Genomic DNA, 18,199 nt, shown 5'->3' with positions numbered 1-18,199 from the left:
ATCCCATGCTCTCCTTTGGAGCTCTTATCCAAGAGCTGTTGGGTAAGACCCTTTCCTCAGGCAGGCTCTCGTAATTTTCCATTTTTACACAGATTTCGACAGGCTGTTCCAACTGTTGGAAGTCGTCCTTCGGCCCAATGGGATTCCTGGTGCCAGTTCGGCTCCGAAAGAGGGGACTGAAAAAAGAAATACAAAACTCTTTCACTTCTCACTTTGCAATCTGAGCTCTCCCCTGGCTGAAAAAGCAACGTTTTGCGAAACACTGGTGGACTTGTTTCTTTGGGACAGCAGGAGTGGCTGTTGCAGCAGCAATAGGGCAAACTGCTGCCTTGGCAGGGCACGGCCCCATTCCCACCCCAAAAGCCAGGCCGAAGTTGAAATGCTTCTTGAGGAGTTTCGGTGGTTCTTACTGTCCCTCCTCTGAGTGCTCACTGTTTTCCATTGGGTTTTCCTTGTAGGATTTCCAAGCATTGCTCTGATGGAGATTCTTTTTACTTCCTGCAAATTACAGATGAGATGGGACTGAGGTCGTCAGCCTGTTCCTTCTCCCCCTTTAACAACAGGGCCGGATGTGACTCTATTGTAAATTCTAGGTTTACGTCTGGGAGCTGGGACAGACCAACCTGTCCCCATCTGTAGAGACGTGTAGGAGCCTTGGGGAGCTCAGCTGTGCTCACACCTCGAGGCAAAGCTAAATGACACCTGGATGGTCACGGATTTATACTGCCACAATGATAGACAGATAGAATGGCCTGGGTTGAAAAGGACCACAGAGATCACCTGGTTTCAACCCCCTGCCGTGCGCAGGGTCTCCAACCAGCAGCCCAGGCTGCCCAGAATGCTTTGAAACTCTCAGAGAGGAGAAAAAAGAGAGGATGAAGGCGGTGCTGAGGGACGCGGTTACGGGGCAGGGCTGGCGGTCGCTGCGCGGCTGGATGATCTCAGAGCTCCTTTTCCAGCCTGAGTGGTTCTGTGATCCTATGGGGTTTTGTGGGTGGTTCAGGTAAACCTGAGGTCTGACTCCCGCTGAACAAAGCCAGGAAGGCAATCACATTCCGAGGATGTTCTCCTTTGTACTAATTTAATACTGCTTCCAGGGAGCCAGAGCTCCCCAGTCCTTCTAGGGCACCGAACACCGGCACAGAGCCGAGTGGGGCGAGAAGGAGAGCACGATATCCCACCCAGCGCTTTGCTAATAGGGCTTTGCCCCTCACCCTGCAAACCTCGGCCGTGGGGTGCAAACAGCGCGGCCAGGACCCAGAGCCCCCGTTAGGGCGGAGGGAACCACGAGTGCCGCCCCGCCTCTCCCCGCCTTCCTCCTCCTCCTCTTCCTCCTCCTCCTGGGCTATATAGGGCCGCTCTCTCGCCGCCCGCCCCACACACCCACAGCACCGGGGCCGTACAGCCGTGTTTCCCCACCCTCCCCCCACCCCCGTACCCCCATCCCTGCATCCCGAGGGCTCGGCCGGGCCGGACCCCGCATCCTCTCCGCCATGAAAACCATCATCGCCGCGTACTCGGGGGTGCTGCGAGGTACGGGGGGCGGCGGGGCCGGGGGATGCCGAACCGGGGGGAGGAGCGGGGCGGCCCTGGGGGGGGGGGGGGGGGGGGGGTCGGCTGGGGCGTGAAGCGTGAGCCCACATCTTCGTGCAACAGGGGGAGAGGATGGGGAAAAGAGAGGTGCGGCTGCGGGGTTTTGCCGCAGCTCCCTGCGCAGGTTTCGCTTCTCGGAGAGCTGGGAGAGCTGCCCTGCTGCAGGCGGCTTTGGCGGATCGGGGTGGCAAACGTGGGCGCGTGGCGTTGGCTTAAAAATGAGCCTTTTCTCCTTTACTTTTTGGTCCTTTTTTTCTCCTCCCTTCTGGAGGTAAGGAAGCGTTATCAACACGCAGGCAGAATTCAGCTTGCGGCTGCGGGTTTGGCTCAGCGATGCTGGATTCCCCACCCTTACAGCAACAGGTTGAACACAGAAGGGGGAAGGAAAAAAAAAAGAGAGAGAGAAAAACGCGTGGCTGTTTCTTATTGCTTTACAGCGGGGGAGCGGAAGGCTCCGTGTGATTCTAAACCGAGGTTTGTGTCGCGGAGTGCAGCTGTTTGCTCCTGCGGCGCTGTGCGTTGGCAAAGGGACTTCCTGGGAGAGCTGAGCAAGTTGGGCGACCGCGGTGACACCGAGCGGCCACCGAGCGCTTCCTGCTGCGGGGCGGCTGGGGGACGTGAGTAGGAAGTAGAGCCTGCAGCTCAGGGCGTCTTGCAGGAGTGCTGAGAAGCGTTTGCGTGACGGAGGCGTGTGGCCACGCTTTGCAGATGTGTCAGGGCTTGCAGGCAGAGTGGAGTGCGCTGGCAGAGCGTTGACACCGTGCTCTGGGAAGGGCCTTCAGCTGTGGCTGCGTCTGTGCTGCCGAAGGCTGCTGCCCCCAAAGAGCAGGCTGGTAATTCCTCCTGGGCTGGAAAGATGGGGAATGGTTTGGCTTGTTGATTAAAGGACTCATTAGCAGAGCTCGGAGGTGCTGAACCTGGTGAATTATCCACTGTGCTCTTGCTTTTGCCCACCTCCGTGTCTAAAACCCCGCTATGGATGTGTGCCCGTGGATATGGGGCTATGGGGCTGACAGATCTGCCTTCCCAGCAGCTCGCAGCTGATCCCACACATCTCCCTGTGTTCCCTCTCCCATCTCCTGTCCTTAAGGCAACGTGGATGCGACGTGCAGAGGCCGAATGGGTCACTTGAATTAAGAGCACGCGAGCTGTTAAACAGAGAGTTAACTGCGAGCCAAGGGCTGAGAATAAATCATTCAGGAGACCTATAAAATATGTAGGGCTGACCCCAGACCTCAGCGGCCGCCCTGCTGTGTTGGCCATGGATCTAGGACACGTGCATAATTCAAAATGGAGTGTGGGTTAGGGACAGTGATTGGCCTCATCTCTAGATAATCCCGCTTAGTGGCGGAAAGCTCTTTACTCTCCTTGGGCCAGTTTTGCTCTGGGGCGGCTCATGGGGGTCCTGCAGCGATTTGGGGTGGATTTACCCCATGGCTGCGGATGCAGCTCTATGGCCCATCCCAAGCAATGCAACGCAGGGCTGCTTTGAACACCTGTTGAGTGTGGCAGCAGGCTCCTGCCAGAGCTGGTCTGTGGGTTTCAGTTGGCATCCTGCAGCTCAAAGATGGGCCGAGGCAAAGAGGTGCGGTGCTCCATGCGTGGCAGCTCCGGTGCTGCTTGGTTGTGTCCCTCCAGGGCCCGGGGTTCAGTCGCTGTGCTCTGACAACAAAACAACCAGAACAACGCAATAAAAGCCTGGGTGATGGCATCTCCCTGCCTGCCCGTCCATGTGTGTGTATGCAGAGGAACCGTGGGGATGTGGAGGAGACACGAGTGCAGCCTTCCAGTATTTAAGAGGGCATTGCAAACAGGAGGGGAATCCACTTTTTACAGAGTAGAGAGTGATAGCACCAGGGAGAATGGTTTTAAGCTCAAGGAGGACAGATGGAGGTTGGATGTCAGGGGGAATTTCTTTAGAGAGAGAGCAGTGAGGTGCTGGAACAGCTGCCCAGAGAGGCTGTGATGCCCCGTCCATCCCTGGAGGTGTTCAAGGCCAGGTTGGATGGGGCCCTGGGCAGCCTGGGCTGCTGTGAGATGGGGAGGTTGGTGGCCCTGCATTGGTGGGGGGTTGGAGCTTCGTGATCCTTGAGGTCCCTTCTAAGCCATTCTATGTGGCACTGAGGGACATGGGCAGTGGGGATGATAGGGTGGGGTGGGTTGGGGATCTTGGAGAGCTTTTCCAAGCTGAATGATTCAGTGAGGGATTGTTGTCTTATCTTGACCTGACCCACTTTGGCCATAAGCTGCTGAGGTGCCGCCTTGCTTCTCTGGCACAGCAGCAGGGAGGATGCTGGCGTCAAAGCATTAAAGGTTGTCCTTCTTTGTAGTTTCCTTCCTTATCCCATTTTATCTCAGAGAAGTACCTTTGCTCCTCTGCGTTGGCTGATCTGTGGCTAAGAGCTTCAGTTGAGATTGAACTTTAGCAACATGGAACCACGGTGTAGAATACTTTGGGGTGGGGAAGGAAGGCAGTTCTGCTCAGCTGTACCTCGGAGTTGGTCCTGCCATGTAGCTGGGGTCGGGCAGACCTCATTTCTGATATGGAGGGGCACCTTGTGCTCTGGAGGGGCTCAGCCTTCATGGTATCATTTAAGGTTGAAAAAGACCTTTAAGGTGATCCGGTCCAACTGTTGACCCAACATCACCATGCCCACCAACCAGCGCCGCATCTTCCATCTAAATAAGCATCAGTTCGCATCCAAGGAAGCTGTGTGGTGAAGTGTCGTCCTTGGCAGAGAGTTAATGTGTGAATGTGTTAATTGTCTTGTGAACGCATGAGATAAAGCCTGGCTTTAGCAAGCTTCCAGCTTGTAACTATCTGTAACATTTGTACTTCCTCATGGCTCATTCGTTTGGCTGCTGTTGTTGTGCTGTAGACTGAGCTTTCTGGTGCCCGAGCGTGACGTCCTGTTTATTTCTTCTCCTGGAGCCTTTGGGTCTGCCTCCCTGCCTGGATAAACCGTGGTAAAGCCAGATAAACCTGAAACAAACCGTGCTGGAAGGACACCAGCTGTGTCCCTGTTGCAGTTGGGTGTTAAACAACCCGAGGGATCTGAGCTACTCAGACCCTTCAGCAGCTCCAGGAGCTCCTTGGTGGCATCAGAGCCACAGTATGGCTTCGTGTCCCATCAGCCCTCCGTGGAATCATGGAATCGTTAAGGTTGGAGAAGACCTCCACCATCCCCAGCCCACCCCTCCATGCCCACTGGCCATGTCCTCAGTGCCACATCTCCACAGTTACTGAACACCCCCAGGGATGGTGACCCCACCACATGCCTGTGGCCGCTGCATCACGGCTCTTAGGGAGAAGAAATGTCCCTAATATCCAACTCGATAGCTATGAAATGAGTTGAGAGGCTCAGGATCTCACATAAGGGCAGGGAAGTTGTTGGAATCTCTACACACAGGAGTGGGTTGCTATGGGTGTGACCCCTAACAGCCAGGCTGTTCAGTTCTGGAACCGGCTGCCATTGAGGACACTGGAAAACACTCTGGGGTGAACAGGGTGGCAGCACACAGACAGCATTTTCAGCAGCAGAAAATGGGGGGGGACGTGTTTCTGTAGGATTAAACATCTTCCTTTGGGGAAAGCCTGATGCAAGTGGATGGCAGAGGCTGGGGTGTACGGAGTCTGTCTGCCTCATCCTTCGACATGGGTAAGTCTGACAGGCCTTATAAAACTGGCCATAGGGCTGAAGCTATTCAGGGGCATCCAGAGAAGGGCTGCAGGGATGGGGAAGGGTCTGGAGGGCGAAAAGTGTGAGGATTAGCTCAGGTCCCTTGGGTTGTTCAGCCCAGAGCTGAGGAGGCAGAGGGGAGGATCATGGTGGCCCTGCAGCCCCTCATGGTCCATGGGTTGGTGCTCCGTAGGATGGCTCAGGTTATACAACTTAACTGGTCTGGACCTGGAGTGCCGGGTTCCTCCATCCATGGGTGTTTCAGCAGGTGCCCCAAGGGTAAACGAGGTGGGGCTTTGCTCCTGTTATGGGTCACAGGCCATCTGTGACACTTTGGACTTATGCTGAGGATGCAGCAGTGTCCCTGACCACATCCCTACTGCTGGAAGCGTGCTGGAAGCTGGCATCTGGGAGGTCCATCCACATGGACTGTTGTAAATGACCCTTCTGGGACCACCTCTATTGCAGCTCCAGGAGCACGCAGCTCCTGGCTTGTTGCCCCTCCACAGCCATGACAGCTTCTTCTGCCCGCTGACTTGCTATGAGATTTGGAGATTTGTGGCCCAATGTGGATTGCTGCAGGATTTGAGCTTTCCTGCTTAGGTACTCTGCTGTTTGAAGAGCTGCAGCAGTGGCTCTCGTTAGCCAAGGCTGCACCCATTCAGCATAATAGCTGCTTAGCAGCACAGCATCCCTTCTAATAACAGGCTGATCCTTAAGAAGGGAGGGAAGTATGTCAGCACACCTCCTAATTTGCTCCCAGGCTGACAGCTTGCTTTGCATTCCAGCCAGCAATTATAGGGCTTACAGATAGTAAAAGTAATGACGAGATGCGAAGGAAAACCTCCGTGCAAGTGCTGCTTCCTGGAGGTGTTTGAGCACATCTTTAGCACCCAGCAGGTGGTTCCTCATGGGAACCACGTTTTTTGGGTTCTGTTTATTGACTGGAAGCGGCTTTCACCTCCTCCTCCTCCGTGCCATAGAAAAACCACCATCGTTTCCCTTGCTGGGTCTCGCGGTGAGCACAGCACTGAGCAATGGTGGGTGAGCACAGCCCGCTGTGTGCCTGCCTGTGGTCTGCAGGGGCTGATCTCCACCTCACAGGGCTGTTCCAGTGTCTGGAGGTGCCTGTGGCCACGGGTGGGTACCCAGCCAGGCTTGGAGCCCATTCCAGCAGTACGCCATGTGATTTGCTTTTGGCTTTGTCCGTAGGTACGGGGTCGAGCATTCTTTCTGCTCTGCAGGACTTGTTCTGGCTGTCTAAATCCAAAGTAGAGAAACAACTGCAGATCATCTCCGTGCTGCAGTGGGTCCTCACGTTCCTCGTCATGGGTAAGCAGCGCCCTCTGGCCCGGAGCGAAGCTTCTTAGCTTTTCAGTTTTTGGACAATGTTAGTGCATAACAAGTGAATTCTGTGTAGGCAGTGGTATGGGATCTGCACTGCAGCTCTTAATGCAAGCAGGAATGCTCTCTGCAGACCACAGCCTGACATCACCTTGTTTTCTCCTTCCACACGCCCAGGTATTGCTTGCACTTTAATCCTCATGTACATCCTGTGCACAGATTGCTGGGCGATCGCTGCTCTGTATTTAGCCTGGCTGGTGTTCGACTGGAATACACCAAAGAAAGGTGAGTAGTGCCCACTTGGCCCCTGATATCTGTATCCTCATCTTCCTGTTAGGGCAAAGCTGCCCTTCCTTGTGATGGGTGCCTTCCCCTCTTGGTGGGACTCGGCTGGGTCTCCTCCTGGAAGCACTGTTCTGTGCAGTGCCCCCAGCTTCATCGGTGCTGATGGTAATGCAGTGACAATATTCAGTTACATCATTGCTGGTTTGTTGCAACGGATTTAGGGTTTGCAATGAGATTTAGGGTCTAACTGTGTATTGGAAATCTCTACACTGATATTCAGTAGCTTGCACGGCCCAGGTGACAGCATGGCAGCTTGGATGGGGCTTTGCCATGGGGTCTGTGCTGCTGCAAATGATAGAATGACAGCATGGCCTGGGCTGCAAAGGAGCACAGCGCTCATCCAGCTCCAAGCCCTGCTGTGTGCAGGTCGCCAAGCAGCAGCCCAGGCTGCCCAGAGCCACATCCAGCCTGGCCTTGAATGCCTGCAGGGATGGGGCATCCACAGCCTCCTTGGGCAACCTGTTCCAATGGCTCTGATAACATGGCTTTTCCTTTTCAGGTGGAAGAAGATCCCAGTGGGTGAGAAATTGGGCTATATGGAGGTACTTCAGGGATTATTTTCCAATAAGAGTGAGTAACAGCTGAACTCTGTGCTATGGGTCTTATGCTTCAGACTTAGTTGTAATATCCGCCGTGGAGACGACTTTGGGCACGTGGTTCTATCTGTGACATTGGCTTACAAGCAGGACGATGCAGTAGAGCAGCTTGCAGCAGCTGTGCTTGTGAAATCAGACATGAATAATTGCGGTAGTACGATTTGCAGGGGTTCTTCTGGTGCTTTCATCACCAGACTCCTTGAGGCAGCCTTGCTTGTAGCAGGCTGTCTGAAGTGCAGCAGTCCTGCTTTGTGCCTGGCACCGTCTCTGCTCCCTGCTCATAAATCTCCCTCAGTTCTGCTCTGTTTTCCAGTTATTCCAGCTTGACAGCTGCATAACGGGGATGGATAGCTGGGAATGCCAGGCACCAGCAGTGCTGCTTCGTGGGGAGCAGTGCCTTTAGCTCTGACATCCCTCTGCTGCGTGGCTGTGGGCACCCAGCAGTGGGAACCGCTTCTGTTCTCTGCTTGTGTTGCTCCTCCCCTGATATCCCAGGTGTGTTGGAGAGGGGCTGCGTGCCTCAAAGGACCTGGGAGTGAGCAGAGGGCAAATGGAGGCAGGAGGGAGCTCGATGCTCTTGGAAAGGCGTGCAGGTGGGAGGACAGTTGCATAAGGCTGCTTTGCTCATTCAGGCTGAGCAAAAGGGAGGCACCATGGCCAGGCTTGTGAATGAACCCCCTCAGCTCCCATAGTGCCACCTCAGGAGGCAGAGGATGCAGTTTTGTGGGAAGCCAAATCAGCACAGGCTGGATTCCTCCTTCCCAAAGCCACCTGAAACACCTACATGAAGGAATGTGCTGCTGGTGAGCAAATCCCTGCTACTGCTGATGGGTAATTCTTGGTGATGTAGGTGTACGTGGAAAATATTTTGACTGCACAGGCTGCCAATGGTGGTAGGTCTTGTAGTCATGGAGAAAAGAGCATGCTGTAATGGAGGAGAAAGGTTTTAAATGCACTGCAGCAAGCCCTGCCTTCTTGCTACAGCTGAAGGTTAAAGAGAGCCGTTCTGTCCCAGGGATTTGATTCAAAGGGGCCACTGTAATGATGCATCTCCTCAGCAGAGCACGCAGCTGGGTTGGTGAAGTGTGTTTAGTAATGAGATGGGGCAGACAGATAAGCTGAACTTCTGCTGTGAGACAAATGCTGGCTCACACGGCTGCAATTCTTTTGTGGCTGTGGGGGTGGAGTTGTGCAAGGTTCACAGAACCCCACAGAAAGTGTTAAGCAGAGGGCAGAACTTGAGGGGTGAGAGCTCTTGCATCCTGTGGGGAAACAGCACGCTTGCTGCTGTGGGGCTGGGAGGTGCTGGAGGTGCAGTTATGGGACTGTGCCCACAGGATGAAGCGTCCCTGTAATCTGTTGTAGGGAATGGTACCAACCACCTGAGCAGCTGGGGTTCGTGAAGGGCACAGGAGTTCCTTGGGTAACGTATTTATCCCTCTTTCATTAGGAGAGAGGCTGGTCCAGAGGCAAACGTGGTGCATCTTGTCCTCAATGGCTATGGGGACAAGACAAGCTGTGCTCCTGCCAGGCTGCTCTGAGAATCACAGAATGGCTTGGGCTGGAAGGGAGCTCAAGGATCACGAAGCTCCAACCCCCCACCAATGCAGGGCCACCAACCTCCCCATCTCACAGCAGCCCAGGCTGCCCAGGGCCCCATCCAACCTGGCCTCCAACACCTCCAGGGATCACAGGGGCATCACAGCCTCTCTGGACAGCTGTTCCAGCACCTCACCACTCTCTTGGATGTGCTGCAGCTAACCATTCCATCCTTTTGCAAGCTAATATGCAGATCCTGACAGAGCAGCTCTGATTTTCTGCTCTTTGCATGCTTCAGTGATCTCTGCTCAGAGCAAAGCCCAACCTCTCCCCTTCGTTCTGCTCTTTGCTCCTGGTGCACAGCAGCAGTCTCTGCCAGCTCTTTCTCCACTTGCACATGTCCCTTACCTTTCCTGTTCCCACAGCTGGCACTGCCGTTCTTTGAGTGTATTTGGCACTCCAGTGTATTTAACAGTAGGGTGTTCTTTCTTAATCGTGCTGCTTTACTGCTTCAGTGGACAGGGTTAGATCTGTTTAAGGAAATGTGCCTGTGTTAACAGTGGGGCAGGTGGAGAGACCTTTGCTCTTGGTGAGAAGTGCTCCGTCCCAGGCTGGGATTGGGTGTGTTAGCACAGCAGGGTGAAGGTCCAGCTTCAGTCCCAGCTGGGTGGGATGCAGCAGGGATGCACTGCCTTTGTTTTGCCATGGGAGCATTGAGGCTATGGGGAACTCGGGGCTGAGTGGGGCTGGAGAAGACTTTGAGTGGAAAAATCCCTTCTCCAAAGAGAGGTCAGGCTGCCTGGGTGGGTTAGTGGTCACCATCTCTGTGAGCTGTGGGAATGTGGCACTGAGGGATGTGGCAGTGGTGTGGTGGGACGGGCTGGGGTTGGGCTGGATGACCTTAGTGGTCGTTTCCAGCCTTCGTGATTCCATTCTGAGCACAGCTTGCAGATGCTGCACAGCCATGTAGACTTGGTGCCTGGTGGTGCTGGGCTGCCCTGGATTCCATGGGCAGGAGGAAGATGCATTCTCCTGTGGGTTGGCTGTAAGACAGGCTCCCCAACCCACCTGGCATGGGGCAGCCTGTGGAGGGCAGTGGCAATCCTGCATGGGGCAAATTGCTGAGGAAAAGCATATCTGAACAGCAGATATTTCCCTTGTCCTTATCACAGATGAGCTGGCTCCCTGCGTGCCTCCTGTCCTGTGCCAGCCCCACTGTGGTACCCGTGCCAAGAGGAGTGTAACCCTATAACTGGTGGAGGGAGCTGGGCTGCTGGGCTGAGGCCCTGCTGGGTGCATGCAGCGAAGGGCTCTGCGTGGGCACCACGTGTCCTTCACGTGGCTGAGGGGCTGGAGCTGAGTGCTGCCCTGGGATGGCAGCAGCAGCACAGCGTGGTGGGGTGGGAGCCAACCCCGGCTTGATAGAGCTCAGCTTGTGCTCCAGGGACATAAGTGCAGCTCCCTGCTGCAGGTGGCTTCCTCTTAAAGACACAGTTTGGTGCAGGGAGAGGATGGGCTGTCCTCCTTAGTGCCCCCACCTGCCTCTAAGAAGAGCTTTGGAGAAGAGCAGGCTCTGCATTCAGTGGAACATGTTGCCCAAGGAGGCTGTGGATGCCCCATCCCTGCAGGCATTCAAGGCCAGGCTGGATGTGGCTCTGGGCAGCCTGGGCTGCTGGTTGGCGACCTGCACACAGCAGGGCTTGGAGCTGGATGAGCATTGAGCTCCTCTGCAACCCAGGCCATTCTGTCATTCTGTAATTGGTTCTGAGCCTGGGTTCTGAGTCTCTCCTACCGGTAAGAACTGAGGATGGAGGGGCTGAACCCCACTTACTGCATCTCTGCTTTCTTTCCCTCTGATCAGTCTTGGAGCCCTACCTGGTCAAGCTGGGGGGAAGTCATCTCCTAATTAGGCAGAAAGGGATAAAGGGTGGATTGGTATGACATGGAGCATGGGGCTCTATGGAGCTGCTGCAAAACCACAAGCACCCCAAGTGACCTCTGAGCTCGGGGGAAGTGTGGTGGGATGCAGTCAGTTTGTTCAGCCCACTGCTATGTCACAGAATGGCCTGGGCTGCAAAGGAGCACAGCTCATCCAGCTCCAAGCCCTGCTGTGTGCAGGTCGCCAAGCAGCAGCCCAGGCTGCCCAGAGCCACATCCAGCCTGGCCTTGAATGCCTGCAGGGATGGATGGGACATCCACAGCCTCCTTGGGCAACCTGTGCCAGTGCCTCACCACCCTCTGCCTCCAAAACTTCCTCCTCACATCCAACCCAAACCTCCCCTGTCTCACTTTAAAACCATTCCCCTTGTCCTGTCATGCCATGCTGCAGCTGTGGTCTAAAATAGTGCATGGAGGGCAGCAGGAGGAAGGAATCCAATATCTGGGCACTGGACCAGCGTGCTGCAATTGGACTTCAGCTCTGTGATTCAACAGCACGGATTTGGCTGCTGCTGAAGGGCTTCTTGGACAGGACAGTGGTGTGACGTCTCGGAAAGCTGAGCCTTTTCCAGTGGGAGTTGACATGGGGGGACCTTTGCATGCGCCTCTGGGGGCTGCAGTGCAGCAGGTCGGCTCGTGGTGCTGGAGGTGCAGCTGAATCATGTGGGTGCTGCCTCGGTCTGAGAGCTGCAGTTGGCAAAAATGGTCCCAAATGCATTAAAAATGAAAGTGATCTCTACTCCTGTCTTAACAGAGGAAAAGGGGTTAGCAGCTTGTTTCTATGGGCCTTAGGGTGCAGGGTGATGCAGCAGTGCTGCTGCACCCTACAGCCTCAGGAAGATGCTCTGATGCCTGCGATGCTGATGCTACTTACAGTGCAAAACAAACTCCAGATCCACTGGCATTAGTGGGACGAGGGCATGGACACTTCGGGGTGCCCATGGTATCCAGGCAGATGAGTGATTAGGGGATGTTTGCAACCCCAGAGCAGTGTGCTCTCTGCTGCTGGAACACATCCTGCAGCAATCAGCGCTGCTGGGGATGGTGGAGGTGTCCCATGAGCTCAGCACAGCATCTCCTGAACGCCTGCAGTGCTGAGCCACCCCACCAGCATTCCTCCTTCCTGGAGGGTGCCCAGCAGGCGGATGGAACAGTGACTTTTTCCAGCTGTTAAACAAACTTGCTCATGCTATGGGAGGCTGATCTTTCGTTTCATAGCGGGGTGTGAGCTGCTATGGAGCCAAGGGCTCAGGAGGGAGGCGTAGCTGCGGTTACAGCACTGCGAGGAACTGGGTTGGTTTGGGCTGCAGGCCTGCAGCAACACCTTTGGGAGGAGTGGAGGAACAAAGGGCGCAGGCTGCTGCAGGCTGCCTCTGCCCCTGGGCTGCTGTCTGTCCTCCTGGTGACTGAGATCTGTCTGTTTATTCATGAAGTCTGAGTTGCAACCCTCAGTGTAACCCAAACTCCAGAGCAGCCCATTCTGCTGGTCTTGGGGGAAGGGAGACAAAAGCAGCAGGACCGTAGCATGGACTTGTTGATTGCTGTTTCTTGTTAAACCACATCAAGTCTGCCTTCATGCAAGCTCACTCTTTCCTTCCCAGCTGGTGAAAACCCACAACCTGCTGACCACCAGGAATTACATCTTCGGTTACCATCCGCATGGCATCATGGGCTTGGGAGCCTTTTGCAACTTCAGCACAGAGGCCACGGGAGTCAGCCAGAAATTCCCTGGGATCCGGCCCTACCTGGCAACCCTGGCTGGGAACTTCAGGATGCCCATCCTGAGGGATTACTTAATGTCTGGGGGTGAGTGCAAGAGCTTCCTGCTTCCCCTGCCCGTGGCTCAGCCTCTGAGGGGTCTGCCCCTCCTTCAGGGCAGACGTCCCTGCAGGTGGAGGGGGTTGGATCTGGATGGCCTTTCAGCTGGGGCTGCTGCTGCTCTGCATTCATCCTTAGCTCTGAGACACTGTGGTCCAAAGGCATATTAAAGATATCTGGCACTTGGAGTTGCAGATGTGCAAAGCTGGTCATCCCAGTCAGCGGTGGGAGGTCCTGGCAGGTGAAGGTAAAACTGTCTGAAGCGTCATAGATTCCCTTTTTTGGGGAATCAGGGGTCACAGGTCTGTGGTAGCCATATGGAATCACGGAACTGTAGGGAAGGGACCTCCAGAAATCATCGAGTCCAACGCTCCAAATCCAATTCCCTAATCTTTGAAACATGAGTGTAATAGAATCACAGAATCACAGAATGGCCTGGGCTGGAAGGGAGCTCAAGGATCATGAAGCTCCAACCCCCCCCCAATGCAGGGCCACCAACCTCCCCATCTCACAGCAGCCCAGGCTGCCCAGGGCCCCATCCAACCTGGCCTTGAACACCTCCAGGGATGGACGGGGCATCACAGCCTCTCTGGGCAGCTGTTCCAGCCCCTCACCACTCTCTCTCTAAACAACTTCCCCCTGACATCCAACCTCCAGCTGCCCTCCCTCAACTCCAAACCATTTCCCCTTGTCCTGCTGCCATCTCCCCTTGCACAGAGCTGACTCCCCTCCTGGCTGCAGGCTCCCTTGAGGCACTGCAGGCTGCACTGAGGTCACCCCCAGCCTTCTCTCCTCCAGGCTGAACAAGCCCAGCTCCCTCAGCCTGTCAATAGCTGTACAACATGTTCTACTTGTGCATCTCACACCATGAGGTGGCACATAGGTAGGTTTTATGCCTATGATGGATGCTCTCTTCATCCAATCGCAGTTTAGGGGTATTGTGTGGCTTCAGCTGTTGAGAAGAGCCCCAGCCCTGGAAGTCTTCCTACAGATGGGTCACAGGGCTGCGGCAGCGGTCCGTAATCATGGAATTGCAGGGGTTAGAAAGGACCTCCAGAGATCAGTGAGTCCAACCCCCAGACTTGCAGAATGAATAGGCCTCTGGTGTTCTTTATGAATTGCACTGTTTGAGTGATGAAGGGCTCATAGGCTGTGGCTGGGCAGGGGAAATAATGTCAGTTACCTCCGGGAAAGGCTTCTCTGTGGCCTGAACATCCCTTTCAGAGTAAGGATGCTCAAGAGTTATGAAGAGACAGGGGAGTAAGGCTTGAAAGGCCATGAACTGAATAGTGAAGTCAACTGTTTGTTGCTCCTGGAGCAATTAAGACATGATCCATATAATCCATACCACTCGCCACCAATAACTGTCTTGTAAAACAAGTATCTCAATGCAGCCTTCTAGCCAAGTCTTAGCTCATGATAGGTTTCTGAAGGGCATTAATTGACTTTACCCATCCTGTACTGTGCTACGGCCTGATTTTTTGGGTACTGTGCAGATCCAGGAGTTGGACTCAGTGATTCTTATGGGTCCCTCCCAACCTGGGATGCCCTACGATTCCATACCGGATCTGGAGGGTACCACTGCAAAGACTTCAGTGCCACATGGGAGGGGATGGATCCACCTCAGGAAGGTTTCTCAGTTCTTCATATCATCAAAGCATCCTCACAGAATGGCTTATTTCACCCCTTGCTCTGCTGAGAAGCTGGTTGGGCTCAGCCTTGTAGCCATCAAAATAATGTAGCTGTTTGCTTCCACCCCAAGGCTAAGCCAGCTCCTACAGCTTCTTGAGAGCTGGTGGTGATGCAGTTTGTCCAGCACCAAATCAGACTACCAGCATAGTCAAAGAACAGGGAACCTGCCAATACACCCAGCCCTTCTCCATGACCGTGGGGACACTGGGAGTGCAGCTCAACTTGCAGTCAAGGCCAGAGGTGTTGCTGGTGCCCCGGAGCCGTCCAGGTGTGGTTTGGTTGCAGCATGACCTTCCTCTCCCCCTGACTATTGCAGGTATATGTCCTGTGAACCGTGACAGCATAGACTACATCTTGTCCAAGAACGGCAGCGGCAATGCCATCATCATCGTGGTGGGAGGAGCAGCAGAGTCCCTCAACTGCACCCCCGGGAAGAACTCAGTGACACTGAGGAACAGGAAGGGATTTGTGAAACTGGCACTGCGGCACGGGTAAGAGATGGCATGGAGGATAGAGCAGCACTGCCAGTGCATGGAAGGGGCTGCCATCCCCTGCTGTGCTGCATGACTGTGTGCCCAAAGACTCAGACACATCGCCCTGTCTTGTCTGCCTGCTCTGAGCACGGGCAGGGATAGGAAGCTGCCTGGGATAGAATCGTGGAATGACAGAATGGCCTGGGTTGCAGAGGAGCACAGCGCTCATCCAGCTCCAAGCCCTGCCGTGTGCAGGTCGCCAAGCAGCAGCCCAGGCTGCCCAGAGCCACATCCAGCCTGGCCTTGAATGCCTGCAGGGATGGGGCATCCACAGCCTCCTTGGGCAACCTGTGCCAGTGCCTCACCACCCTCTGCCTCCAAAACTTCCTCCTCATATCCAACCTAAACCTCCCCTGTCTCACTTTAAAGCCATATAACATCCAGTAACGTCTGCAAGGTGCAGCCTGGAAAGTGCACGGTGGTTGTGGGGCTGTAGTATGGGCTGCAGCCCAGGGCACGTGGGGTATAGCACCTCTTCATCCTTCTAGTGCCGACTTGGTTCCCGTCTACTCTTTTGGGGAGAACGAAGTGTACAAGCAGGTGATCTTTGAGGAGGGCTCCTGGGGAAGATGGGTTCAGAAGAAGTTTCAGAAGCACATTGGCTTTGCTCCATGCATCTTCCACGGCCGCGGGCTCTTCTCCTCGAACACGTGGGGCTTGCTGCCATACTCCAAGCCCATCACCACTGTTGGTAAGGTCTTTGGATAAATATACTGTGTGCTTCTCTCGGTACCACGTAAGTGAATCTGTGCCATATCCTTGCTCTGGCTTGGTCTTGGGGTCTTGATGATACAAGTCCATTTTCCTGCTATACGAAGCCAAGAGTGAGCTACTATAGCTTCCAGAGTCTGCAAGACCTCTGTCACATTCTGCTCCCAGCAGCTTTACCAAATGGGCTCATTTTGGATGAAACTGTGGCTGTTCCCTCCCCTGGTTTTGGACAGCCCCTATCGGAAGCAGCCTGCCCCATTGTACTCCTGGGACCAGCAGTGTGATTAAGTCTTAAAGCCGACCCTAGAATTTGCCTTTGAGTCTTCCAGGCCAAAGCCATGACGCCTGTGGGGGTAAAAAGTTGTTTCTTCCCTTCTGTCTGCAGGGGAGTGTATGAGGACTGCAGCTTTGGGTCTTAGAATCATAGAATCACAGAATCACAGAATGGCCTGGGTTGAAAAGCACCACAATGATCATCTACTTCCAATTCCCTGCTATATGCAGGCTTGCCAACCAGCAGCCCAGGCTGCCCAGAGCCACATCCAGCCTGGCCTTGAGTGCATCCAAGGTCTTGGTCCTAAGAATTGTGGAGGGCTGCACTGCTGGGCCCAGCATAGCAAGCTGTGCTATGGCAGCGTGGCTGTGCTGAGCTGATGTTGGTAGTGCAAGAGGACAGATCTCTACGAAAGCACTCATCCTAACACGCGGATCTCTCCTTTTTCCTTTTTCCATCAGTGGGTGAGCCCATCACCATTCCAAAGATCGACAACCCATCTCAGAAGGAAGTGGACTTCTACCACGGCGTGTACGTGGACTCCCTCATCAAGCTCTTTGACAAGTACAAAGGCAGGTTTGGATTGCCAGAGACTGAGGTCCTGGAAGTCAACTGAAGGGTCCGGCTCAGCAGCACCTCCTTCCCTCAGAAGCATCTTCTCCGGGAGCCCAAACCGTCATCGCGTTTTTGGAAGCGTGTGTGGGTGTCCGTGTCCTTCTAAAGGAAATGTTTAACGTATTGCTAGACCACGTGTTAAAACTGATCTAAAAAAGAAAAGCTTTCCTTTGGATCAATCCCATGACAAACCTCTTTCTATCCAAAAGAGCACAACTCCCCGCTGCTGTGAGGATTTGGATGGGGGAAATGATTGCCTTTGTCACCTGCTGTGTAAGGCTGTTGGATTGCCAGAGGTGGATTAGAAGCGTTCCTGCATCTGCTGCGCGAGCTGCTCTGGGGGGAGAGCAGCGTCCATCTGGTTTCCAACCAACGAGCAGAGCAGTGCTTGGATTGTGAGCAGTGTTATCGGTGTGTTGCACAACAGCTGTGCTGAGATGTGCTCACCCAGCACAGGAGTTTTTCTGCTTCGGAAAAGCTCCTCTGAAAGCACCAAAGCCAGAACCCCAGGGGAGAGGTGCAGGAACGCCAAGGAACGCCGAGCCCAGTGGGCCTCGGTCCGCACTGTGTGGGATGCTGTGGTGGCTGGCATTTCACCACTTGTGTTCAGAATGTCACTTTAGGAGCTGGTCTGTCCCGAGTGCTGCTTGCACAGCGCTGTGCTGCAGGAGGAATGGGACTCCTCCATAGCCACGGAGCTCCGGGGGCAGTGGGGTGGTGCAATGGTGTGGCCCAGTGCTGCAGACCCGTGGGAAGCCAGTCGGGGTAAATGCCGTGGGGCTGCTGGTGGTTTGGAGCCTGAAAGCATTTGGGGAAAGCTAGGAGTAACTTCTGCCCAAAGATGGCTTTTAACTCTTCTGTCCAGTGAATGTAAAGGAGTAGCCTTCTCACGCATAGGATCTGCAGTGAGTGGATTTTAAAGTGTTTCTCTGATGTTTACATGGATGCTAACGCTGCTTGTAGTGAGATTCCTTCGGAGTACAGCATGTTTATGTGTAAAGCTGAAACGTTGCACTACTTGCATGTCTGCCTTCTCCGCGCTGCGGCTGTGTTGCAAGCTCTGAAATGTGCCTTTCTTCCACGCGAGCGGACGGTACTTCACATTCCTGGAATCTGTCACATCTCATAGACTGTTATCTGACAGAGGACCCGTGGGTTTTTTTTGTACAGATTTCTAGAAATAAACTTGGGCAAAACCAGTGGGCTGCTTCGGTGTCGTGGCGGCGCGTGGGTAACTTGGTGTTACAGCCATTGCTGATGTCATTGCAGCCAATGGCTCCGGTGCTGCATCCCTGCAGCTTTGATCCTGAGATCCCAGATCCAGAGCTGAGATCCCCCCAACCCCCAGCCGTCCTCCCCGGGAGGTGCAAAGCAATCCAGACAGCACGCATGGCTGTAAAGTTCATGTGCTATTTTAGTCTCAGGCGAGGGCTGAACCCGCTGTCTGTGGGCTGGGGCTGACCCTGAGCTGTAGAAGTGCTCTGCCACTGCTGGCCGACCGTCACAGCTCACAATGCGGAC

At 54.5% G+C, this 18,199-nt stretch overlaps 2 protein-coding genes across 4 annotated transcripts in view; both read left to right on the top strand.

Annotated features, from left to right (window-relative positions):
- GDPD5 (glycerophosphodiester phosphodiesterase domain containing 5) overlaps positions 1-18,199 on the top strand; it is a 364,359-nt gene that overhangs the window by 296,278 nt on the left and 49,882 nt on the right. The window lies entirely within an intron of this gene.
- Positions 1,379-17,877, top strand: DGAT2 (diacylglycerol O-acyltransferase 2). Of its 2 annotated transcripts, XM_052699338.1 has the most exons (8): positions 1,379-1,533; positions 6,486-6,605; positions 6,795-6,902; positions 7,462-7,532; positions 12,637-12,841; positions 14,862-15,036; positions 15,567-15,769; positions 16,525-17,877. In XM_052699338.1, the coding sequence occupies exons 1-8, from the start codon at positions 1,494-1,496 to the stop codon at positions 16,677-16,679; spliced, it is 1,077 nt and encodes a 358-aa protein (XP_052555298.1). In that variant the 5' UTR covers positions 1,379-1,493; the 3' UTR covers positions 16,680-17,877. The 2 variants fall into 2 exon arrangements, with proteins under 2 accessions (XP_052555298.1, XP_052555297.1); XM_052699337.1 differs by lacking the exon at positions 1,379-1,533 and having other exon boundaries at positions 3,044-6,605.

This window comes from Tympanuchus pallidicinctus, unplaced genomic scaffold, assembly GCF_026119805.1.
Source record: "Tympanuchus pallidicinctus isolate F22 unplaced genomic scaffold, pur_lepc_1.0 scaffold36, whole genome shotgun sequence".
Classification (NCBI taxonomy): Eukaryota; Metazoa; Chordata; class Aves; order Galliformes; family Phasianidae; genus Tympanuchus; species Tympanuchus pallidicinctus.
This window is presented reverse-complemented; position numbering and strand designations above follow the sequence as displayed.

Excerpts from the sequence above, each read along its gene's own strand:
- DGAT2 (XM_052699337.1), top strand. The coding sequence starts at position 6,311 with ATGGTGGGTGAGCACAGCCCGCTGTGTGCCTGCCTGTGGTCTGCAGGG. Across the intron at positions 6,903-7,461 it reads CTGGAATACACCAAAGAAAG|GTGGAAGAAGATCCCAGTGG; the intron begins GTGAGTAGTGCC and ends TTTCCTTTTCAG. Across the intron at positions 15,037-15,566 it reads AAACTGGCACTGCGGCACGG|TGCCGACTTGGTTCCCGTCT; the intron begins GTAAGAGATGGC and ends TCATCCTTCTAG.